This window comes from Podarcis gaigeae (genome assembly GCF_964106915.1).
Source record: "Podarcis gaigeae genome assembly, chromosome: 12".
Classification (NCBI taxonomy): Eukaryota; Metazoa; Chordata; class Lepidosauria; order Squamata; family Lacertidae; genus Podarcis; species Podarcis gaigeae.
In genome coordinates this window covers 19,252,218-19,278,743 of record NC_139688.1, presented here as the reverse complement: position 1 = coordinate 19,278,743, position 26,526 = coordinate 19,252,218, and the positions used below count along the sequence as shown (strand labels likewise).

The window sequence follows — 26,526 nt, the reverse complement described above, 5'->3', positions numbered from 1 at the left end:
GCTCTGCCTTCCAGGAACTGGACTGGAGCTCTCATCCATGCACCAGTGCATCTCTTGGGGGAAATCATGGGTCTCCTTAGGCCCTAGTTGTTTGTTTGGCTCCATGCCTTTCCTCACTCTGTCTCAACTGTTATTGGCCACTCTCCTCTCCTGCCCCTCTCTAAATGTGTCTTCCCTACTTCTCACAAACAGCAGATTAGATGCTCAACTTGTGTCTGGGCTGTCCCTGATAAGACTGCATCACTGGGGCTCATATGACTGAACACACACATATGGAAAACTAGCAAGCCAGGGGAAAGGCTAGGCTAGAATCCTCCTTAACGTCTAACTTTTCAGTGCCAGGATTTTGTGTGTGTGTTGTTAAGTTGTGGGTGAACATAACAGATGACACAGCAATTCTTCAGACAGCTTTTGTTTATTCACAAGCCAGAACAGAACTGGGCTGAAGGGTTCAGCCAACCTGCTTAGATAGAGCTCAACTACAAAGCAACAGTAACAACTTTCTGTAACTATCCAATCACTGAATGTCCCTTTTAATTCCTTATTTGCATATGTGGACCTGAGTGAAAACTATCTACAGTATCCCCCTGCTGGCCCAGGGTGAGAACTTCAGTACATAATGTGTGTGTGTGTGTGTGTGTGTGCGCGCGCGCGTGTGCAGTCTGAAAAGCACAGCCCAAACATAGCTTTGCCACTTTATTGGCTCTTTGTAAGAACCAGGTCTTTTTACAGTACAACAGCTCAGCACCTTTGCTCCTCATTCTGTGCTTGCCTGTTCCTATAAGCCTTTCCCCTGGTTCTTTAGCCTGCTTTGCCCTCTGCCTACCTGGCCTGCCTTTGAGGAGCTGATCTCATCTCACCTTTCCTACCTCTGACCTTCCTTCACCTGTTCCTTAGGCTAACTCCACAGGCAGGCCAACTGGCTGTAAAAGGCTCAAACTTACAACCCAGATCCTCCTTCCCTCTTGCTGAGAGGCCCTGACCCGTCAGTTGTGTGACAATCTCATTGTGACAAGCCAGTTCCTACCAACTCCAGATTAAAAGATTACTGCCACCTTTCATTTTTTGATGGCATGGGTCAGAGTATTTGAGCAAACTCTGCAGAAACATCAACAACAAAATGGATGCGTCTCTGACATCAAATCAAAAGTAATGAATTGCAAAGTTTAATTTGGATTTCTAGCAACTGCATAGAGTTTAATTAGTGTGTGACTGAAGGGGAATTTAAAGAGACAAGGGCTGTCAAAAGCTATTCCTGTCAAGCCAAGTCTACAGCGTAACACAGCGTAATTTTGTTGTCTGTGCCATATTGACTTCACGCCAAGTCATACAGATGTGTTTCAAATTCTTGCCTTGTTTATGTTTTTGTATTTGGTGTGGAAGTTCTCTGGTTTGGATCTTTGGATGAAGTCCATGTGCACATTAACAAATTGCTGCTGGCCTCAGATCTTCTAGGAAAATTATAAGCTGATGACCTTTTCTGAAGCTCTGTCAAGTTTTTCCAAGAATTATTTTCCAAAGTATTGTTGACCCAGAAGTCATTGCTCTGATCCTTCAGAGGCGTGCTCTGGACTGTCGTATCTTCCACTGAAACCAAGAGAATTAACTTTCAAGGAAATTGCTCAGGATGCTTGATGAGCCAGTAAAAGTAATTTGCATAAATGCTGGATGGTGCCAGCTGTTGTCTCCAATTGGACCTCCAATTGGAATCCAGCTCATTCTTCTTTTAGATATTTTGCGAGTATCAATAACTCACAGAAAGGACAGTGGTTCTCTAGAGATCCTGGTACATTGTTGACACAAAATGTTAAACACTAGTAGCACTAGCAAAAGCAGAGGCAATACCTGGGGTTTTACACAATCCTAAATTGAGTGCCACAATCCTAAATTAGAGACCAGAAGTTGGGTTGCCATGACACATGGTCCCCAAAAGAGGAAATGCATCAGCACAAAAGAGGATATAGATTTGCATCAATTTTGCACACACTGATTTATATGTATAGATTCAGATTCAGAAATGATCTGCTTCTTCCATACAGACCGCCTCCCCCGGGTGTTAAGATCAGCAGAAGGGGCTCTCTTGATCATTCTACCTTCCTCTGAAGTTATGGGTGTATTTGTGGCCTGGGAGAGTGCCTTCTCTGTGGCAGCCCCTAAGTTGTGGATCTCCCTTCTCAGAGAGGCTTCTTCTGTATAGTGGCTTCTTCACTATACAGCTTTTGGTAACTTCTGAAGCTACGGCTCAGGATGGCAATACCTCAAGGACCGCCTCTTTCTATATAAACCTACCCGGACCCTGAGATCATCTTCTGAGGCCCTTCTTTGTGTGCCGCCTTGTCGAGCAGTCCGGAGGGTGGCAACATGAGAAGCGGCCTTCTCTGCAGTGGCTCCCTGTCTGTGGAATGCTCTCCCCAGGGAAGTTTACCTGGTGCCTTCATTGCACACCTTTAGGTGCCAGGCAAAAACGTTCCTTTTTAACGAGGCCTTGGGTTGATGTGTTTGACATCCTATACCCTTTTAAAAGGGTGGGTGTTGCTGGGTTGTTGTTTTTATTCTGATTATATATGTTGTGATCTTTTCTGTGAACCACCCTGAGACCTCTGGGTAGAGGGCGATATAACAACAACAACAACAACAACAGCAACAACAACTCTGGCCTTTGACACTCTTTGTATGTGTTTCAGGGCCCACCCTATTGCTGTGATTACAATCTGCTTTTTACTGTCTTGAACTCTGAATTGTTGTAACCTGGGACTTTCTGGTGAAGAGCAGAAATGGCAATGATGATGATGGTCATTGCTATGGGATCCAAGGAAAAGACATAAACCCATGGGAGCGAAGCACTGTTTTCATCACAGCAGTTCACATATATTGTTAGACAAAAAAATACTAACAAATGATCTAACAAATGATCAGCCGAGGCATGGAGTAAACGCCATACCTCATATCATCTCCTACTCCATACCTCACATATGACACCAAGGTTTATCTCATACCTACTGTAGTTTAATATAGCTTCAGTTTTGTCATAGTCTGGGAAAGAAGGTATGTATCTTTGTCACTACATGTGCTATTTTAAATCTGATCCTTGTCTGCCTTTTATTATTCATAATTGCTCCACTTGGCTTTTTTCTTTTTTCTTAAAAACACACACCAAACGGTTCTGCAGTTTTAGTTTCCCTGGAGTCACAATTTCTAAACTTGGTTTTGACTGTCAGATAAGTGTTAAATTTAGTAACATGAATGGTACTTGATCCCAGCAGTCCAGCTAATTCATATTACAGCTCATAATTACTGTATCCTGCTCTTTGTGCCTACTAGCGTGTCGACTCGCAGAGCAATGATTTGTTAAAGCATTAATTTCTTCCTCTCCGTTGTATCTCATGCCTCTGGTTACCCTCGACCACATTTTTTTTTAAAAAAGAAACTTTAGCATTAGTTAAATTATAATGGAATATATCTTTTCAGTTATCTGCCTCTAGAGGATCGGACAGATAGTCGTCTTGCTGTAGCTGATCATTTCGCAGTGGCCCTTTCTCACACACATAGGAACTCCTCAATGACCAGCAGACATTTGCATCCCCTTCAGTGGCAAAAACTCTTGGTGGATATGAAATGGAAGGCACACTGCCCTGTGAGCAGAGAGATTGTGGTTGCCAGTGTGGTGTAGTGGTTAAGAGCGCTAGATTCGTAATCTGGTGAACCAGGTTCGCGTCTCCGCTCCTCTACATGCAGCTACTGGATGACCTTGGGCCAGTCACACTTCTCTGAAGTCTCTCAGCCCCACTCACCACACAGAGTGTTTGTTGCGGGGGAGGAAGGGAAAGGAGAATGTTAGCCGCTTTGAGACTCCTTCGGGTAGTGATAAAGCAGGATATCAAATCCTAACTCTTCTTCTTCTTCTTCTTTCTCTCATTGCCCCGGACCATGTTGCCTAGATTGGCCAATGGCTGATCTAGCCCAGCATCTTGTTCTCAAGGTGGCCAGCCTGGAGCCAATGGGAAGCCTGCAAGCAGGCCAAATGCCTCTCCACCTGGCCCTCAGAACTCTCTCCAGGCCACTTCCTCATCGCCCCTGCTTTGCACCCTCCTCGAGTGCCTTTGCCTGTTTGGAATATGTCTGATAAGATCTCTTGGAAAGAGTATAGAAAGGGGGTTTGTGAGCGCAATTAAAAAAGTAAAATTAACAGCTTGGGGTTAGCACCAGAATACGCCCTCCATCTCCTTGGTAGTGTTTGCATCTGTAGGCTCTACACTCCCAAGCCAAATGGACTAAATGTGTGTGAGTGACTTGACCATGATAGCCCCAAACTTCTTATTTCAATGTCTTGTGCTAGGGCAAGGCATGTGAGAGGCATGGGGCTGGTTTCTTGCTGCTGTGGTAAAGTGCAGGTGGTCTTGAGCTGGGGATTGAAGCTCTGCTTTTTTATGGAACAAAATTTAAGCAAACCGTATAGCAGCTTGTCATGTGAAGGAGTTGCCGTCCTGGGTTTCTGCTACGCTTCAGCACCCCCATTCTGAATGGCCGGAGAGCGCTGTTGGGACTTAGCACCTTAGCAGTGACTCACAGGCTCAGAAAGGTCCCACCTGATCAAGTGGTGGATGGTGACCATTGGAAATGATGAGGTGGAAGGCAAGGAGCCTGACAGCAGCTGGAACCAGAGCCAGTGTCAGGCGTGGAGTAAACTCAATCTACTTGTGTGTCCATCCTTCTCCTTCCAAGTTCTTCAAGGGCAACACAGAGACTACGGAGTAGGGAGATGACAGGCAGTGCCACCTCCCTGGGCTTGTTGTGAGAAATCAGGCAGTTGGGCACTGCCTGAGGTTGATGGGGCTGTGTCCCAGTTTCCCTAATGGACCAGCATCCGCTGTCTGATCCTATCTCTTATGAAAGAGGAGTCCGTTTTCTGTTTGGGCAAGTTATCATAGCTGATTGCTTGCTTGCCTGCCCAGCATCCGTATGGGACTGACAGCTAGGACCTCCATGCCACCTCCTTGGAGGTTTTTAGGCAGAGGTTGGTGGCCATCTGCCATCATGGATACTTTAGCTAAGATTCCTGCATTGGACTAGATGACCCTTGGGGTCCCTTCCAACTCTTGATTCTATGAAATGGGAAGTTCTGGCGGTGGTTTGCTTTTCTCCCATTCAGTTGGCATTTGCAAATGGCTCATCCATGCACAGAAAAAAAAAGTTTCAGTGCAAAGATTGTGGTGTCCGGGGTATCTGTGGCAAGCTCACTCAGTGAGGAACTTTGAGTTGAATAGTTGATTGCTAATGCGGGTCTTCATAATGTGATGTGGGACATTCCAGAAGTGGATTTTGAACATGGAATTGCCTTCAGTGCTGCTTTGTTTTAGTCTGTTTTCAGGCAAGTTTTCAGACTAGCAGATGAGAATCTTAACATCTGTGCTTGTTAAAAGATGCTTTTAAAAGGCAAGCTGTTTTTTAAAACCAGTACAGCTGTAAGCATAATAAAAGTCATGAAGGTATGGGGTATTTTATGAAAATGTTTAATTCAACTGTTTCTTTGGAATGTAGTAGTCATTGTTTGGAAATTTTAAATTACAATTCAATCCTATGTGTTCCCCCCCACCCTTTTTTAAATGCTACTCAGTGTCCGAGAATACAAACGTCATTTAAAGTTAAGGCTTCGCTGTTCATTTTGAAATAACAATTTAAAAGTGTCATATTGTCATAGAAAATAAAAAATTTCTGTAAAAAAATTCGCACAAAATTTTATGATGGTACAAAACATGAAGCAATAATATACCAGTAAAATGAATTCATTTTACTACAGAAGATTTTTATAAGTTTTTTTTGATAAAGAAAAAAATATGTTATTTTACACTTTCAAAATTATGAAACAATCTAAAACAATATAAACTGAACATTTCGTAACACTGCCTTTACAAATTAATAACTTTATAAACATATATTTTTTAAATATATTTATCAGTGCAAGATACTTTCTTTTCCATCTAAAGTTGCAGTATCGTTTTTCCTTTGCTTGAAAGGGCAGTTTTCATTCAATTCCTGTTTGAAGAAATCATATCCCTTGTTCTTCCGTTCTAGCATTAAACAGCCACAGCACTGGGGTTTCCTTATTCTGTTCATACAAATTTGCACTCTGGCTCATCAGCTCCAAAGGTCTATGTTGACATATCTGCTGGAATAATATTCACGGAACTCCCCCTTCCCTATTCCGGGATGTGACAGTGGCGCAGCAGCCAATGCTCCCCATCACAGGCATTGAGTTGCTGGCACGGGAAATTTTAGATGAAGCCATAGGAAAAAGGGTGCAATGCGCCAAGCACTACTCTTGTAGAGCTTGATCTGTTTCCGTGGAGTTGGCACACACTGAAACAAATGGAGGATGCACACTGGCAGTGCCTGGTGGATTGCAGCCAAAAGCTTTATTGTTCCAACTAGAACAAAACAAATTGCTAACCCCACATCCATTTAAACAAATTGAAATGTTTTTTGAATGAGTTTACTTGGGCTTTCCCCTCCCCTCTGTGATAGTCATGAGTCTATATTCATGCTCGCATGTTCCATGTTGCTTCTGGAGAGAGGCTTGTGATACTGCTCTCTTCACATGAGCAACTTAAGATCCATGCAACGTCACTTAAAAGGTTTTAAGTGGTCCTCTAGAGCAGAGAACGTGCCGCTTCTGGGATTGGTTCTGCACTAAATAACATTTGGTGCATTCAATACAAACCAAATAATAGTAGAGGTTGTACTCTACTAGGGTTGGTTCACACATGCATGTTTATGACGTGTTTCGTAGTGATATCAAGTGATTACTCACATGTGTGAATGATGCATCAAATATTTTTTTAAAAACACATTACCTAGCATCAGCTCAAAACACAATATTCTTCTATGGAGACAGTTCACAGAATTAACTGAGAATCACTCCAAGCTGAGTAATGAAGTGATGAGATAAAGTGATAAGGAAATGCCATTGTTCAGTGGTAGAGCACATGCCCAGATCAATCTCCAGCACACTTAGATTTAAAAGCTTATCATACAGCAGACTTAGGAAAGACCCTTCTTCACTTGAAACTTTGAGGAGGTTGAAATAGTCAATATCAGGCTATACGGACCAATGGTGTGACTCAGTGGAAGGCAGTTTCTTCATTCATATGTTCATGCATGTGTGAACCAGTTTTTCTCAATGACGAAACATGAGCTTGGCTCATTGTTTCCAAGTTCTGCCAAGTGCATGTCTTTGCAATTAAACCCACCAACCTTAAACGATGTTTGCACTCATTTAGGTCATGGATCTTAAGATGCTCAGGTGACAAAAGAAGAGTCAATAATTACATAACACAACTAAATATTACATGAAACAAGTGCAGTCAAAAATTATTTCAGCTTGCTCTTCCCTTTGGGATAATTAACTGGCAAGGTGAGCCAATTTCAGTATAGGATGGATATCTAAAAGCTGATTCACATGCTATGTTTCCTTAAGGTGATTTTTCTCATGGTAAATATTGAGCCTAAAATACAGCCTTGTGTGGGCGATATTCCTGGAGCAAAGCATAGTTTTCAGAGATTTGCTCTGCTACAGTAAATACCAGCTCCCACCATGTCAAGGTGCATTTGAACAAAATATTTGCCATACGCACAGCACTGAGGTGGCAAAATCACTTTGTGGTGACTCGTGGTCATTTAAGATGTTATTTCAGAAAATCATTTAATTCCTAAATGCATTGCATCAGTTATCAATTACTTTTTATAGACACTATTTTCAACATTAAGTCAGCTGATCCTGAAGGGGGAAAAAGTGGACCTACAAATAATTTGTATACACAGTGCTCTTAGAAGAGTAATTTGCAACAAAATCCCCTTGTGGTTTGATACATTCTCTGTTTGAATGTTTTGTCCTCATTTAGGATTAATATGTTATGTACTGAATTTTGTTTAGCAAGCAACTTGTTGATCAAGCCAACATAAGCACCATATATTTGTAGCAGCATCAGTGTAACCCTAATTAGCACAAATCAATCCTACACCGAGAGGACCACTTTTAAATTGGACAGCAAGGCTAAGAGATGGCAAGAATGGCCTTTACTTTGCTGGAAAAATTATTCATTGCCGTCTATGAATATGAATGCATGGCTTACCTAAGGGGAAAAAACAGATACTGTCACTTTATGCTGTTGACAAGAAAACCCAAAGTTCAACTTTGGAGGGTAGAGTTAAGAAATTTCCCTTACTTTAGAAAAACAAAACAAAACACAACACAACACAAAAGTCTAATAAAATTATTTTTGCCATTACCAGCAAATTAAAGCTGCATTTCCCTTTCCTTGGCAATGGCAAATGCTTATGCAACAATCTACGTAGAGACAAAGAGGAGGAGAGAGCAAGAGAGAGAGCGCTTATATTTGAAAATACATTCTATATGAAAGAACCGTAAAAGGAGGAGGAAGGCAGGAGATATTGCAGCTTTGTACAAAAATGGTCCAGAGACATGAAACTGAAACACAAGGAAGTGGAAGAATCAAGCCACCAGGTTGTCCCCTTTCCTTAAGCCCTTGCCTTCCCAAGGTTTACTTACGCTAAAATATACTTTCTCGTTAGTCAGTGAGCCCTTAGGGTAAGTAAATAAGGACAAGGACTTTTAACTGGAGAAAGAGAGACAAAGCTGGAGTTGATGATAACACAATGAGAAGCAGTACAAACAAAAAGGCACTTGAGAGGACACACACTAGCCAGTGCCAAGGACTTTTGCTTTTTTTTGTTACAGTGTTAGGCAGTACACTTGGTTTGCCGGTTGTTTCTGGGTGATGGCACATGTTTCTTGTATGGAATTCACAAGCACAAAGTTTAGCACAACACTGAGAAACATCAATAAAATTCTGACTGTATTGCTTGGTAAACAGAGCTGACACACTAGACCAGTAATGATGCTACCAGTACTTTTGTTTTGTTTCAAAAGCACCCCTAACCCTCCGTTGCCTATGCACAACACAAGCAATTATACACAAATACAGGTTCAGGAATCCACCAAGTTGCTGTTGCTCCCAAATGTTTTAGTCTTCTTCTGGGCACTGAGCTACAGAGAGCGTGTCCATCTAAAGGACCCCCCCCACCGAAATACACTTTGTGACAGCATCTTGGATTTTTGCACAGTAAAAAGTAAAACTTGCTCATCAAAAGTTGCAGAGGGGACTGGAAGGAGGAAGGAAACAAACCAAGAGGGAGGCGGTGAGGGAAGGCAAAAGGAAAGCAAAACAAAACATCCCTTCTTAAGTCAATCATACTTGGTCTCAACACCAGCATTTGATTATTTCAAATTAAAACAGAAACAGAAGTAGACTGTACATGATTCAGATTGTTTAACACAGATTGTTGTCCAAGTTTTAGGATATCTGTTACACTCACTGAAGCTCCTGAGAAAAGCTTGGCTCAGCGTCCTCAACGCAGTTTCCAGGCTGTACAGTAAGAGAAGATCCACAGTTCCCCAGGCTTAAGCTGGTTACATGTTCTTCTGCCTCAATTCTCTAAAACTTCTTCAGCTGCTCCTACATCTTCATGCCTCTGAGTAAGTATTCTGTGCGTTCAGTTTGTCTTTTTTCAATTTCACACCATCCACCAGTTCGAAATTGTAGTTCTCCAGGGCAGACAAGTTCCTGTCTGACATCCCATTGTGCCAACAAGCGCAGTACAGAATGACACCGCAGATCGCCCCCAAAAGCACGCCCAGTGCACTCATGGCTATGATGGTGATTAGAATGGGGTCAAGAGTCTTCAGCACGTTTCCTGGCTTTCTGGAGATGTTGTCGTTGAAAGTCTCCCCGTTCTCATGGTAATCAGGAGTAAAACCTGCAGGGGAACAAAGAGCAACAGTGAGGATGTGACTCGGGCATCTAAAGCTGAGGGAGTGAATGAATGAAAGTCTGGCGTGAGGATGTGAACAGTGTGTGTTCAGTGACAGAAGATGGAGCTTGATACATTTGAGATGGGGGTTGTTTTGTTCCGTTTTTATGGATAGGTGGGTTCAATGTGTTTTAACTTAATTCTGTGCATATCTTTTGGTCAAAGAAACATATGACAAAAGTGCAAATTTCAAACACAGCTGCGTTCCAGTCTGTATATTGATTTGAAAATGCAAATTAGGTAGATTCTCATTAAGATATAGATTGAAAAATCCCATCGCTGCATTCCCAGGCAAGGCCTTCTTGGTGGTGGTGCCCAAACAGCAGAAGTCCCTGTCACGGAAGAGGCAGCTGGCTGCTTCTCTCTGTGCTTTTAAGCATCACCTAAAAACAACACTGTTTAGACTCACTTTTCAGCAAAGCAGCTTGGGCATAATTCAGTATCTACCATATTTATTATGCCTTTTATTTATGTTATTTTGCTGATTACTGCCATCATGATGATTGTTAGCTCCTAGACTACTGGCAACGATCCCTCTCACACCACCTGCCATGTCCTGAAAAACAACAACAGCTTCCAACTCTACAGTTATATGATTCTATTTTAAACAGAGGTTGCAAGGCCATCTGTCAGGGATTCTTTAGCCGCGATTCCTGCATTGCAGGGGGTTGGACTAGATGACCCCTGGGTATACTTCAAACTCTAAATTTCTCTGATTCTATGAACAACTATTGTCTGCTACCGTCTGTCCCAGGCTTTCAAGGGGATTTTATACATTTTAAAAACCCATGTAAAAATGAAGCAAGGGCTGTGTACACAATCAAACCCTGCACATAATACACAGAAGAGATCTTACTAGAATGGCGATTAAAATCAATTAATATGCTGCCAAGATTCACATGGCAATAAAATCGTTATTTTAAACCCTGTACCTGTTTGATTAATATCTGGCTCTACTTTGGCTTTCTTGCTCCCTGCGTCGTTTGATTCTGGCAAAGGAAAGAGAATTGACATTGATTATTAGGGTGACAAATACTGATTGGCTATCATGCTGGCAATAATGGTATTGAGGATTTCCCTCCTGCCTTAGAGCATGATTATGTCAGCTTGACAGAGCTGTTCATTACACTGGTCTCCCAAAATTAGCTAAGGGGGGGGAGGGGAAGGTTAAAAAAAAACCCTCCCACTGCCCCAACTTGGCACAGTTTGAGAGTTATCAGCAGGGGTCTTCTGTCTCTGGAAAATGAAAATCAGTAGGCAAAATTAGCATGTTTCATTCATTGTATTTATAATCTTGGAGCCCGGTGCTGTAAAACACTTAATCATATACAAGCAGCCCTTAGCATCAAGAAAGAGTTTTGCTGGCTGCAGAGCGCAAGCAAGGGATTTTGGGTGTGTTGTATGAATTGTGAAATATAAATCCTTCGACCACAATCCCATCTAGGAATAACCCACCTAAATGACAAGGAGCGTGTGAGGTTAACTAGGAGGTCAGCTTCTGGACTGCTAGGGAGCAACTCTCTTATAAATAACCAGCTTCTTCATGTGAGTGGTTATTGGGATGCATCCTGAAGATCACCCACCAAGGGCTGAACTGGATTGGAGTCTACAGCTGTAATAGCTATAAACAGCTATAAATAGTTTAAATGGAGGATGGGGATGATTTCAAGCAGAAAAATAGCAGATGGAAGGGGTGCTAAACCCTTCACATGCCAACCGCTTCCCTGCTGCATTCCCTTCCCCAAGGCTATTTCCCCCTCTAACAAGCTTATTTCTGGTCTTGGAGCTGGAAAGTGATGGGAGGGAATGGGTTGTGTTGTTGGTGGGAAGCAGCACTTCCCCCCCCACCTGCTGCTTTTCTGGGGGAAATATCCTCCCCAAGCACCGCTTTTCATCACAAGCTCCATTTGAAGCCATGAGGTGGCTGCCATCAAATCTACTTCTGATATGCCTCCAAAAACTCATTACAAAAGTATTTGTTACCAGTAGCAGCCTGTGCATTGGGGAGGAGCCAGCCTCCTGATAATGGGTGTTACTGCAGTTTACCTGGACTGGGGTGGAGCAAGGAGACAACAATGTTGAGGGGGCATGGATGCTCATGCCCATGTGTAGTCCTAGCCCCAACTTCATTACTGCTCCTCTGCCCCACACTTGCCCTGCCCAGGTAAAGGGACCCCTGACCATTAGGTCCAGTCGTGACCGACTCTGGGGTTGCAGCACTCATCTTGCTTTATTGGCTGAGGGAGCTGGCGTACAGCTTTCAGGTTATGTGGCCAGCATGACTAAGCCGCTTCTGTTGAGCCAGAGCAGCGCACGGAAACTCTGTTTACCTTCCCGCCACAGCGGGAAAATGTCTACTTGCACTTTGACATGCTTTCGAACTGCTAGGTTGGCAGGAGCAGGGACCGAGCAATGGGAGCTCACCCCATTGCGGGGATTCGAACCGCCGACCTTCTGATTGGCAAGTCCTAGGCTCTGTGGTTTAACCCACAGCGCCACCCGCATCCCATGCCCTGCCCAGGTAAGCTGCAGCAACACTGAGGTCAGAAAAATAATTATAAAGAATTTACTACATAGAGGCAGGATCCTGTATCTATTTACAAAGCTGCCATTATCAGAATTAATAGTGCTCTGAATGAGTTATCTGGTAGCTCCTGTCAGATTATACTTACTTCGGCATTCCTCAGGTGCTATGTGGTTGTCAAAGTTAATGTCATCCACTGCAATTCCTCCATTTCCTATTCCAATTTCTCCTTCTACCATCACCTGGAAAAATTAAATGACTTGTTTGTTTGTTTACAGTTAATAGCTAGAAGCAGAATCCTTAACCAGTCCTTAGGCCAACATGCCACTGAAGAGTACAGAGTCATATGATTTGTGTGTCTACCTATCAAGGCTGAAGATATATCATAGATTTCTCAGTTTTTCTGGAGTTATGAATTAGCAACAATAGAGGTAGTGAAGGAGTTGTGGAATTCGCTCTCTCAGGAGGCTTGGCTGCTACAAACTTTGCTACCTTTTTAGTGCCAGGGAAAGAATCTATTTTAAGAATTCTTCCACACTTTCAAAGTTTAATAGTTGTTCTAGGTGCAGCAGCTTTGTACTGTCTATTTGTATTGTTATTATATTTGTGTACAGTGGTACCTCGGGTTAAATACTTAATTCGTTCCGGAGGTCCGTTCTTAACCTGAAACTGTTCTTAACCTGAAGCACCACTTTAGCTAATGGGGCCTCCTGTTGCTGCTGCGCCGCCGGAGCACAATTTCTGTTCTCATCCTGAAGCAAAGTTCTTAACCCAAGGTACTATTTCTGGGTTAGCGGAGTCTGTAACCGGAAGCATATGTAACCTGAAGCGTATGTAACCCGAGGTATCACTGTACTTTCATCTTGTTTTACAATATGGAAGTGTGGCTGAAAGGTGGTTATGTAACATTTTAAGATAATGAAACTGAGAAGTTGGAGTGAGAAACAACCCTTGTTCCAGAAGAAACAAGGCGACATTTTAAAAGTTTAACATCACAATTGCACTCAACTATCTGCCACGGGATACAGACTGCAAAATCTGAATGCCCATAATAGATCAGGGCACAAATGCAGTAGGTGCTTGGCCCTGGCTTGATGAACATGTGAACCTGCCTATACCGAGTCAGAGCAGCACTGACTGCAATGGCTCTTCAAGGTCTTCTGCTGAGAGAAGTCTTTCCCATTTTGAGATCATTTTAAATCAGGGGTGGGGAACTCAAATCATGGTCTCTCCTGCCCTTTCTCTGTGGCTCTCAGGACTCACTCCAGGTTACATTGCCTCCCCAGCCACACCCACTATCCTCAAGCCAAAAGCTTGGGACATTTGTGCCTGTATTTATTTGCCTACCTGATAATGCTTTGCAGACTTATGGAGCAGGACCCGGCCTTCTTTCCAGCTGTTTCCCTGATTTCCAGCCAGCATCCACAAGACCTGATCATACTCTCTATGCGTCTGGTACCGCAGCTTGATCCTCAGTGTGCCAACTTGTTCGCCCAGCATATGATACCAGAACGTCATGCAGACTGCAGAGTTCTGCGGGTTGATGATGGGGCTGATGAGCCGTGCAACTTTGCCTTTCTGGTTTTCATCAGCTTGTGAGTAAATGAAATTGCCATCTCCTGCTGTGACAAACATACTGCATTAGAAATAATGGCCCGCTTTTGGTTCCCTTAAGCCTGATGAACCTCAAGTATTCCAAAACTAATCTAGCCTTTTTAGAAAAATAGATTTGCAATGGAAGCGTCTTGCAGGTTACCCTGTGCTCTCGCCTCTGGCTGCATCGATTCCTTTCAAGTAAGTCAAGGTTGTTCCTTCATCTGTATTCCTGTCCCATAAAAGAGAACATGTGGCACTGTGGATCATTCAGGTGATGGTGTGGACCAGCCTTCCCCAACCTGTTGCCCTTTGGACTACAACTCTCATCAGTTCCTGGTCAATGTGAACAATGGCCAGGGATGATGGGAGTTGTAGTTCAAAATGCCTGGAGGGCAACATGTTTTGAAAAGGTGGTGTTGGCAGAAAGGATGAGAGTCTCGATGGGACACTATGCATAAATAGGCAGGATAAGCTGGAGAGACCATGGAGCCACAGAAGGAGGCTGTGAGTTTGCTTAGAAAACAAGCCCCAGTTGATGTTAGGTTTCTGTTTGTGCCACTGTGCAATGCTTGGAGTCACAAGACTCTGTTTTGCATTCCAGACTGTTGGAAGTCTCACGGAAGACAGGAGACGGATGTGATGTTTACTGGTTTCCTGTTCCTTTGTTTTCCAGTTGCTCTCTGCCTTTCATAGAGAGAGCATGTATATTTCTTTTCTGTCTGCGTAGCGAGAAATAAAACTCTTTGCAATCTAGCTTATATTTCTCGTCCTTCCCTGCTGCTGGATACTCTGCGTAATGAGGGAACGTGCCTGCAGCCTTATCAGAAGCTCAGGTCGTTAATCATTGTCGGAGGCGATTCCAAAGGACTCGACCAGAGGATGAGCTTTTCCAGCTCGGTTGTAGCGGAGGCTCTGACAGTTGAGAGGAACTTATTTCTTTATTATTTCTTTTTATACACTGCCTGTCTGTGGTGGATTCCTGCTTGGTGCAGCTAGTGAGGGTCAATAACAGGCAGGACGAGAGAAGCAATTGGTGGGAGGAGGCGGTATAATTTTGAGTTTGTAAAGAGAGACCCTGTGTGGTGTAGGACCATAGGAGGCTACACTTTTCACATCTCTCCTCAGCCATCAAATACACTGAGAAATCTTGGGCTGGTCACCAACTCTCACCATAACCTACCTCACAGGGTTTTTGTGAAGATGTAACGGGGGTGAGGAAGACTATGTACACTGCCTTGAACTCACTGGAGGAATGGCAGGGTATAAATTAAACAAACAAACAAAAGGAAACAAAATGGCAACCTTAGCAACTCGTTCATGCACATTTTGGCCCGGTTATACTTAACGGAAGCAAGATGGCAGAAAAACATATGTGAAACATGGATTTTCCGAAGGAATTCAAGACATCTTGTACCCTGATCCCAAACACTTGTGCCACTCAGCATTCCTGCTTGCAGTTCTGGAATCATTCCCTACAGTGATCTTGCAGTTAATTTATTAGATTAAAATCCCCCCCCAATGCATTGATAGCTCCGCTTCTCTGTGTAAAATATAGAAAGCAGCTGTGGTGTGTGGCACAGAGCCTTTTACAAACTGGCAAGACAAGCCCAAGTGTTTTGCAGAAAAGAAGAAACCAGAACTGTGATGCTTCTGTGAAAACGTTTCCAGATTACAGCGCTGGAATGTAAAAGGCACCTGAAACTCGAAAACCTGATGATAACAAAACCACATTTAAGGAGTATCATTTTTTTCCACAACCTTTCAATGAGAGGACAAGTTGTGCTTGCCTCCAGACACTGATGGCAAAGTTCAAATATTTTTCATTTCAAGAATATTATTGCAGCTCTGGGTCAGGAACTCTGCCTACTTTGTCTTAATTAGTGCTCAACTTATGCATGCCTTTTAGATTTTGTCAGTCCATGGCTAACATGGCTTTTAACCTCCCTTCAATGTCAGATTTCACTAAGTCATTTCATTTTACTTTGCATCAATTTTTCCCCATTATTGCAGCCTTCATTTCAGATAACCGCCTTTTGCTTAATTTGATGCCATTTATTTGTACAGTACCATTTATAGTCAAAGTATTATAAGTTTCCCCCCCTTCTACCCCATAAAACTAAATGTACTTGTCTTAGGATTCAATTGAAAGCGTCTCTAAATTTAAGGAGCCCAATTTTGTCTAATTTCCTTGTCATTCTCATTAAGTAAAAAGAGGGAGGGAGAGGGGCTGCAGAAAGTGGAGATGGGAGGAGGGGGGTCACAGCCAGCACATTTGACATTTGCATAGATGAAAAGGAGTCCAATAATTGAGGCACACGTGGGTCACAAAATGCCCCATTGCTTATTACATTTGGAAGGTAACAAGTATCAAACATGAGATGGCTTGAGGTGCTGCTAAGGGACTTCTAGATATATTTGTAACATATATAGCTTGATCCAGGTATTCTTGAAAAGCATACAGGAGACAAAAGGCTCTGGAATAGCTGTAGCACATTCAGTTCAATTTGACCATAATCCTAGGAAGGAACCTAAAAGAGCACAGTTCTTTTTTGTTGTCAGTGTGAAATTCAGTAACATGAAATACCGTTCCCTGGAAGGTCTTTTGATTTTGAATACAGTGCTCTCTTTCTCCCGCCACTGCTAGTTCAGCTGTGAACCCTACTTTACCTGTGTGGTCCTGAATGGGTCCTGGTTTGCTGGCGACCACTGCCCACCTCAGGTCCAGTTGGTTGTCATGCTCCCAACGGCAGATTGTCTTCTGAGAACTGTAGCCAAAACCACAGTTGAAACCATATGCTGGGAGTTCTTCAGCAATGGAGGGAGGATTGGGAGGAAGAGAGAGAGAGAGAGAATTACTTACACTGGTAAGTTAATAACAGCACATTTTTCTCTTATGCCCCTCCCTTCAAATAGAACACCCATCCCCAATGCTCTGTCAATGTCTGCCCAACATTTTTAGGCAATGTTCATCTGGCTCTTGCACCATTTGCTGAAAATGGTTAGAGGGTGATGGTTTGGTTCAGACGTAACACCATACCATGGTGTTATGCTATGTGAGCAAGGCTGGAATGCAGCTCAAATCGTGATTGACAACCCTTGTTGTAGGGCAAGTGCAAGCTACAGTCTGCTGCTTTAGATGTAACAGCAAAGTATGGCTTGGAAGAAACCAGAAAAGAAAGGATGATGGAAAAGCTGGTGCCAGATGTGAGGGCTGCATGGCAAAGTGCCCAATAGTAGTGGGTCCCCTCTTACACCAGTGGTCTCCTCCACCGGACAGTGGTGGGCAGTGAGCAGCAGGAGCATTGTCACAGTCTGCAATAGCCATCTCTGAGCTGCCCGCCATTTTGAAGTTCCCACAATGTTCCAAACTAGCAGCAGTCCAGGCCACTGTGGGAACACAAAAGTGGTGGGTTCTCAACTGCCTGTTTCTACTACTTGGTAAGTCCATAGCCAGGGACACAGGTAAGCAATAATATCATGATATCATCAGTAGATCTGCCAACGTCCATAATAAATTAATTCACAAATGGACAACAAAGCACATCATTTATAAATTGGACTTTTAACACACACAGTGTCCAAATGGAAAGCACCCCCCCCCAATGTTTAACAAATGTCACATCCTTCTCAAATTCATTCTGTTGTTTCAATCTGGCAATGGGAGCTCCATTGTGCACAGAGAGATTTGCATAAGAGCAATCTTGTCCAGTTTCTTCCAATATCAGGGAATGCTCCACATGTGAAAACACTATTAAGAGAATTTCTTGATGGACTTCATATCCTATTTGTACCTGGCAACCACAGAAAGGTATCCACAATGCATCAATTCGTGCTCTACATTTAAATAATCTGTTTCCTCCATCTGCTTCCTGAGTATGTGCTTCAAGAGTTTCTCAGCATTCCAGAAAGACTATTCTCAGTGTTAGAAGAATGATTTATGTTTTGATTTCAGAATGCTTTTTTTTGCACCTCAATGCAGATAAGAAGATCCATGCATTCCAGATTCTAGATTTGTATCCAGATGTGCACCTAAATGCAGATGTGGTCTGTAGCCATCTTCAAGCATTGTAATGAGGTGTCAAGGAAGTATGTGAAGGTGGCAGTAAGGACAAATGTGCTGGAACTTTCACAAGTACGGGTGTCTCTTTGTTGTTAGGAGGAGGTTTTCAAAGGTTGTCAAGGGCCTAGTTGCTGCTGATTTTACTACTGGATTGTTTAACAAGGCATGTGATTGGTGGTGTGTTAGCCAGGGCATTTGGGTGCTCCCTAGTTTGTTTTGTATTTCTTGTGTTGATATGGGTTTGTTATTTTTGTAGAAGTCTGCTAGGCGGCATAAGCTTTTGGCTTGCCAAGTTTTTACCTGGAGGTTTTGTGCTGCATGGTGGAATAGTGGGTAGTGTGTCAGGGGAATTAGTGGGGATGGGGCTTATTTTCTACTTTTGCAAATCATACAGTATATTGTAGGTGGTAACGATGATCATAAGTAAATAAATAAAAAAATAAAAAAATTGTGTGCACTTTAATTGGCCCACAAGATGGCAGCATTTAAATGAATACATTTGGAAAGGACGAGAGACAAATGTGGCCCACAGCCAACTAAATACAAAATAGGCTTCAAAAGAAGCTCCCTGCAAAACAAGGGAAGTCTGGTATTATGTAGCTTATTTTGGTCTGGATGAGATCATATCTTGTTTCCAGATTTTGTCTAGTTCTGCCTAGTAGTCTTACATGAAATAGCTTGTATCTGAAGAAGTGTGCATGCACACGAAAGCTCATACCAAGAACTGACTTAGTTGGTCTTTAAGGTGCTACTGGAAGGAATTTTTTTTTGTTATGAAATAGCTTGTTATCTTTCAATGGAGCCTGAAATTTTAATGTAAAAACAAATTCCGCACAACTGAATCCTTTTTTGTTTTTGTTTTATGGGATTTTCAGAAAAAAGTTTCAAAATAGGTAATATACTTTCATTGTTGGGAGAAAATGCCCACTTGCCCATGGACAACTCCTAAATTAATAACCCTCCTCTCTTTCTCAACCAGGTAACATTAAGCAGGTCAATATCTAAAGACATCATCCAACTTTAAAAAAAAACCTATCCCTAATTAGCAAAAGAATGAAAAGAAACTCCCATAATCTCAAACATGAACTCATGTTTGAAATATTGTCTTGCTGTTGTGACTGATGATGTTTCAAGCTCAACTAGGAAGATTGATAGTGCAACAATTCAATTCTCTTTCACCAGGAATGAGGTAATGCTGGGCAACCCTACACCATCAGCATTCTTGTGATAATGAAAACATACTGCTTCAGATTTCAGCAGATGGACTGTGACCCACACCTGGTAGGTTGCATCAATTGCATTTAATTTTTTGAAATGAGAAGGAGAAAAAAAAATCAATGTAAGTGGCAGCTTGCAGAATTGGGTTAAATATGGGCCCTTGTGGGCCTGAAAAATATTGCACACTAACATTACAGAATAGGTGTGGGTCAGGTGTGCTATATGAAGGAATTCATGCCAGCTAAATTTGTTGAAAGCCTGTTGAACTGCACAATAATTCAAATATTCCATTGGAACTCAGGTAGCGGTCCTCCTTGCTCACAAACCTTAATTGAACATACTATTTCAATTAATTGATGCTAATTTACAATTGCCCATTTGTGATTTTAGTGCAGATGTTCTCATGAAACACACACGCGCGAAAGCAGCAGATGTCTAAAATGCCCAGTTAGGCAATTTAAAAGATGGCCAAGTGATGAGGCAAATATATTGCAGGCAAATGCCAATTCAAGTGAGTACAAGCTTGCTGGTTTGCAATATTCCAAATGATTCCATTATATGTAGAGCACTTGAAATAAGCCCCTGAATGTCTTGGCTAGGCTTTCAGGGCTGGCATCTGAAAATGACTTAGCAGTTGAGCTACTGCCTTGAGTCAACAGAACCAGAAGTGCAGGACCGGTCTTGCTTTGCTCAGAAACCCCCCTACAAATTCCTACATTTTCAGTTTGCCAGAGGTACAGAGAAAAACAGCAAATATGGCGGCACTAGTTGCCTAACAAGCTGTTTGAATTAGAGTTAATGGGTGATGTGTAGCAAAATCTCCATATGACTCTTTAACAAGCATAGAGGTACATGGCATTATGTAATTAAAACAAATCTGGCCTGTGAGAGTAGCCAACAGCTGCGTTTCTTGGCCACATCTTGCTCTCGGCTGGAATCATTAATACTCCACATGAACAAGCAGTTGGACAAATTCTGTGCAATACCATTTGTCTATCTTGGTCTACCCCTCTTATGTTTTTTTTTTTTTTTGCACTCATCTGTTTTAAGCAAGAAGGGATGGGATGCCACCGATCAAATATCCACTTTGGAGACACAAAGGGTTGTATCAAATGAAGCATTACTCAGAGCAGAGCCACTGAAATCAGTGGGCCTGTTAGCCATGCTCATTAATTTCAGTGTGCCTTCTCTGGGCAAGACCAATGCTAGCTATAACCCAATGCCATTTACAAGAAGGTGAACATTTGAATAAAGAGACTAATTTCAAAACACTCTATGCAACTTTTAATTTGAGCATGGACTTTTAGCAGTTGGGAGCTCTTGACAAAGGGGTGGCTTGCACATTATGGCTCTCACATGGAGGCCACTAACTGTCACCAATTGTCGCCAACTGGCAGCAGCAGCAGCAGCAGCTCAGTGCCTTGACAGGGGAGTTTTATCTGTGCCCCTGCAAATGTTACTTTTTAAATGTTTACAGTAGTGTGAAGAACATTGATTAGAGCAAGGAGCTGCTGCAGCGTGACAACAGACACCTGGAAAAATATATGCGGTGTCCTTAGAAGGTTTACAGCTGCACTCCTAATGTTTGCTTAATTGGGAGTAAGCCTGATTGACCTCAGTGAGACTCGATTCTCAGGGTACACATGCAGAAGGATCAGAACAACATTTCTGCCCAAGCACTTTGTAAGTATTCTGCTCCCATGTTGCTTTTGCAGGTTCCTGAATGAATTCAGTTCATTCCTCCAGCCTACACTTCTCAAGCTTCCGCCACTTTGATGTCTCAATGTCATGTACTTTGCTGAATCGCAAGAAAAAAAGATTGAATTTAAGAGCTTGAACTTGGCATGCATGGAGTTTGCAATTCTTGTATGAATGGAAGCTTGAATGGAGTGTAGCTCTGGCATCTACCCCACAGTGCTGAACAGGCCCATGACTTCTTGCAAGGGGTGGCATTCAGCTAACGCTTGCAGGATGTGCTTCCTTGCCCTTGCATTTTTCCTTCCTTCAAAAATGGGCAGGAATGTGAGTCGAGTGAGACTCCCATTGGTGTCCATTCATATCCCCTGAGTGGACATTTTGAGACAAATGGAAATTGAGCTAAATGGGGACCATTCAGTTTGGTTTTCCATTTGTCCCCAAATGCAAGCACTGGGCACTGCATGCATTCCCTAGTAATGAATTAGTTCTGCAACTTTAGTTCTTCCTTCCTTAAACTGCGCAGGGAAGGTGGTAGTGGGATCATTTGGGAAATAAAATGAGGCCTAGGAAATGTGAGAAAGCCCATCTTTTTGTTTAAATTGGAAGTTTATATAAAAGATACTTTACCTAGTAGCTCAGGACTTTCCTATAAATGTCAGAATGCACACGTACTTGAAAGTAATCAAGCAATCTAGTAATGTAACTGCCAATATAATGTCTGTCCCATCAATACAATGTCTGCAAAAGCACAGATACAAATATGTTTGTCTCAAGAAATAAGAGGGCAGGATGTTGCTCACAATAGCCTATGCTGACTGAACAATCTTGGGAGGAAGAAAACAGTTTTGAGCTGGGGAAAGTGTTCACCTTCATGACATGGAAATCCAAAGGTTAAGAGACACAACCCTGCAATTAACCACCTTCTCTTTTGGCTAATCAGGCCTGAAACACAGTTGTCTTTAAGGAAGCATGAATGCTGTTAATACATTTGTGTTTTGCTTGTAGCAAAGCCCCCAGTGTCATGTTGTAGTGGAAATACTTATACACACATACACACCCTGCTAATAAATTACTTTGGAGACTGTGCCGGATTGCAGTTTAATAAAGGAAATGTGAGTAACCGAGGAGTGACCAGTTCCCCTCTTTACAATTATTAACAACAACAAAATTAACATTGGTGCTGATCACTGTTGGAGAACTTTGGGGAAATGCTCTTTCTTTCTCTCCTTTCAAGCCATACAGGATATTAAAAATGGCCAGAACTCCTACTATGAAGCCCCATGTAACTGCAAATTAAGAGCTTTTCAAAAAGCTATTAGCTATTGTATTGATTGAGGGGGAGAAAGGACCAGCTGCCACTAACAGCTTCTCTCCTCTCTGCCCAAGTTTATCGTAGCACTTTGCACAACTCTTTTCAAGGATTCTTGCTAGAAAAGAATATTGTAAAACTGCCAACTCCATGGTGGGGGGGAAAACGAACACACACTGCTTTTTTGGGTCGGGTTTTGCAGAATGGCGGAAGCTAAAAATAGGATGGCCTCCTCCTCGGTTATTTATGACCTTTGTTCCTTTTTAGTTTGCAAACACATATTCTGTCACAGAAGAGATACAATTTATTTATTCACACACACCCTCACCTCAGAAAGTGCAGTGTGTGATTTGGCCTGTGAATTTTTGGGTAGTATTGTCACCATTTGGCATGCAACGACACAGACGGGAAGCTAGCTCTGTGCTGCATATACATGTGGATGGAAGGAGTAAAATATTTACTGTACTGAGCTTGGAGACCAGATGCTACTTTATACTTCAGAGAGTTTGAAGGGATGGAAAGCCAGAGAGTCCTGCAATTCATTATATCTCTCTTTGGCACAAGATAGCAATTGTGAAATGCACTCTATTTTAACTGGAAACACTTTTTAAAAAGAAAAGAAAAACGTCATACCTGGCTGTACTGTAGTGTCAGCTGCTGTTGGGTTTTCTGTTATCACGGTTGTGGTACTGCCTGAAAAGGAATTGCATATGATATGTCACGTAGAACAGAAAAAGTAGATATGTAAATAACTTAGAAAAGTTCCTTGCTTTTGCATCTAGCTGTGTGAGCGTGCATAAATTAACTCCAAAATCGAAACACTCAAGATTTGGTTTTCTTTGTCAAGAGGGATAATACCTGAAAAACTTCTTCAGACTTATGATCTTGGACACAAACGTACACATTTAACCAATTGATCCTCTTTACAGAGGAAGCAACTGAGGGTGATTTATATAAGGCCACATCGCAAGACCAATGGACATGAACTCATTTATGTTACTTGGAACTTTGAAGGTAAATGTAAAGGACCCCTGACAGTTAAGTCCAGTCGTGGACCACTCTGGGGTTGCGGCGCTCATCTCGCTTTACTGGCCGAGGGAGCCGATTTTGTCCACAGACAGTTTTTCCTTTTGGTTGAGAAGGATGCCACACAAAAAACAAGTCCCAAGCAAATTCAGAATCACAGTAACTTCCTGCATGGATGAGCTCAAGGAGCCAATGCCTTCGAACGGCTTCATGGGTGTGTTTGTGGGGCATGAAAAGTCTTAGGAACATAATATGTCCCACTCTTCCCTTAGCAACAGATCACAACAGAAGGCAAATGACAGGTGCAGTTGTGAGTGATGGTCTTGCAAGGTGGACATTTCACATGCAATAGATATTTACATGATTCCACATGGGTCAATTAGAGAGTGGTCCATGGTTGCTGCTGTGTATTCTAACTCAATTCTTCCAAAAATAAGTGTTCAAGGGACAATTAGATAATTTACCAGTATCCTATCACCAGAATTTGTTCGTATAATTAACCATCCTAGTGAAATTCTTGAAGTCCATGATTACTTTATCATGTAATAAATGTATTTTTGTTCTTCTAAGCATATAGATAAAGGCTTTGGAAAAAAGGGGGAGAAAACTCAGGACCAAATGTATCAAGTAATAAGCCACTGATTACGATCAACCAAGCCTTCCTCCTATCGCTGCAGGGAAACATGTAAAGTGCTATAATGATTGTGATGAGGTTTAATGAAGCTATAATACTTTCACGCCAATGAAAGAGCAATACAGAGTGAGTGGTGAAGGTACAAGTCAGACATGCAAGATATATATAGGACAAAATATGCATGCATTACAAATGTTTGCCTTTATTAACTGAAAAATTTTATCGGCCTGGTAAAAGTAGCAATTAGCTTAAAGTGCAGTTGCAATTATACAACTTAGGCAACTTTATTTTGATGCACTTGGGCAATTAGGCTTTCTGGGTTGTGTGCAATTAATAGAACCCTAAGAGCATAATTCGTAAACCCTCCATATTAAAGAAATAAAAAAGCAAGAGGAGCACTCTTTGTTGGTCCCAAACCCTTTGCAGACAGCAAAATGTACAAAGATACTCAACTGCCCTAGAGCAATACTGTTTTAAAGCTTGTGCCTGTATTCTATCACATAAATTCACCCACTTGTATTGCACTACACACAGATTTATTTATTAATGTAATGATTAGGGTACCATCAATCAATCAGTTTACTAGATTTATTAATGCAATAATTTGTTTACTTTTCCTTGTAGATTTCTAATAATAGTAACATAATAATAATAAAAATATCAATTTAATAGTAACGTAAAATAATATTGACTTTATTATCCTGGTTTTAAAATGTGATGGACCATTAGTCACAAAGTATTGAGCTATGAGCTATGAGTTTTGATCTCTCTTCCTTCCATATACACCATTAGGTCTGATAGGTACAGAACACAAAAGTGCCTGGCAGTGGAAGCACGCAGCAGCAGAGCTGTGCAACGGCCTGTATGGCAGCAGGGGTCAAAGCACTGACGGCAGTGGGGTTGGCAGGATCACTGATGGCCCCATCTAAGCTCCAGGCCCATGACAGGTGCCTAACCATGCTGCCCCCAGACACTGACCCAGGTTCTGCTGCTTGAAGGCTCTCCCCCCAGCTGCGTCACTGGGTGGGAGGGAGCAGATAAAAGCAGCAGAATGTAGAGAGGTAAGGTGAGGGGCAGGGATGCGGGTGGCTCTGTGGGTTAAACCACAGAGCCTAGGACTTGCTGATCAGAAGGTTGGTGGTTTGAATCCCCGTGATGGGGTGAGCTCCTGTTGCTCGGTCCCTCCTCCTGCCAACCTAGCAGTTCGAAAGCACGTCAAAGTGCAAGTAGATAAATAGGTACCGCTCCAGTGGTAAGGTAAACGGCGTTTCCATGCGCTGCTCTGGTTCGCCAGAAGCGGCTTAGTCATGCTGGCCACATGACCTGGAAGCTGTACGCTGGCTCCCTCGGCCAATAAAGCGAGATGAGCGCTGCAACCCCAGAGTCGGCCACGACTGACCCAATGGTCAGGGGTCCCTTTACCTTTACCTTTAAGGTGAGGGGCACTCCTGTCTGTGGCCTACTCCATTTAGGGATAAAAGTAGACCTCTTCATTCCACTTTATAGTCAAACTAGTGAGTAAACACACACATGTCTGCTTTGGCCCTGAGAGGCAGAGGGGTCAGGTGGAGAGTAATTATTGCATTCCTCTGCAAGAGGAAAATACCAGATACGGAATAGGGTTGGTTTGGGGGGGGGGGAGAGGGATGTTGAACCAGCCCAGTGTTTTTTCCTGTCTCTTAATGTCTTGAAACCAGATGGAAAGCAACTCAATGAAGTGGAATAACAGAAAGGCAAGATCAATGGGAAGTTTGGAAACCAGCTTGTTCATACATTTTTCTTCTTGCCCCCATTGGTTTGTCTTAATAGCAAATCTAGATTTGGGTTGAATGGATGAGAGATGTGGCTTTGGGACTTGGCGTGGTACCCATGGGGTGGGGTATATATGGTCCTTTATCTTAAAAGCCTCCTACAGAATATTATTCAAAGACTATGCCATAATTTCCATCTAGTAGCACTGAAGCTGTGTGCAGGCTTCTGTAGTCAGAAAGGCCAGGCAAGAGGCAGCGGGATGCTTTTCAATGCTGAGGGCTTGCTGAACTTCTAAGCACTTTTGCAGCTTTTTTGAAGGGTATTTTGTTACACTTGACTTACATAAGAAGCAGCAAAGGCAGCCTGAGAAACTGTAATGTGAAAAGCATGCACTACAACTGTGTGGGGTGTGTGTATAGTATATAAAAAGACTACACTGTTTTTAGTAATTATTTTCAGGGAGGGGGAATGTGAGATTCGGAATGAGGCAAACACTTAAATAATGAGTGTATTTGCTTTCGTAGGCATTTTTTTCATTAGCTTTAGTAGGGCCCCCCCCCCTCTCCCCACCATTTAATTGCTGACTAAAGGGGAAACTAAAACCCATCCCAAGTCCCCAAACAACTGTTTGCTACCTGGCTAAGGTTATCTAAAGTCCTCGGAGTATGCACTGCCAGATTTTAACTGTCTTGGAAATGTAGCTATGCAGGCTGCACTGCTATGTAGGAAACAATAAATGTTTAGCCCTCCAGCTCATAAGGGAGCGATCATGCAGTAACTTGTAGGAGGAGGGAAATGAGGCCACTTATGTGTAGGTATCT

The 26,526-nt window shown here is 42.5% G+C and overlaps 1 protein-coding gene and 1 long non-coding RNA gene across 5 annotated transcripts in view; one reads left to right on the top strand and one right to left on the bottom strand.

Moving 5' to 3' along the window:
* Positions 1 to 3,190: 3,190 nt before the first annotated feature.
* LOC310828151 lies at positions 3,191 to 6,959 on the top strand. The gene is made up of 2 exons (XR_014556727.1): positions 3,191 to 3,661; positions 3,939 to 6,959. It is a non-coding gene; the product is annotated as an uncharacterized lncRNA (long non-coding RNA).
* The window catches only part of NRP1 (neuropilin 1), a 125,785-nt gene continuing 104,753 nt past the window's right edge, over positions 5,495 to 26,526 (bottom strand). For 2 of the 4 annotated variants that reach the window (XM_083704741.1, XM_083704740.1), the window contains exons 12-17: positions 22,927 to 22,986; positions 16,676 to 16,813; positions 13,760 to 14,031; positions 12,561 to 12,654; positions 10,821 to 10,877; positions 5,495 to 9,834 (exon numbers count right to left, since the gene is read on the bottom strand). In XM_083704741.1, the coding sequence (XP_083560867.1) occupies positions 9,542 to 9,834; positions 10,821 to 10,877; positions 12,561 to 12,654; positions 13,760 to 14,031; positions 16,676 to 16,813; positions 22,927 to 22,986 (914 nt within the window). In that variant the 3' untranslated portion in view covers positions 5,495 to 9,541. The remainder of the gene's footprint in view (positions 9,835 to 10,820; positions 10,878 to 12,560; positions 12,655 to 13,759; positions 14,032 to 16,675; positions 16,814 to 22,926; positions 22,987 to 26,526) is intronic. The other 2 variants (XM_083704742.1, XM_083704743.1) reach the window with 1 other exon arrangement.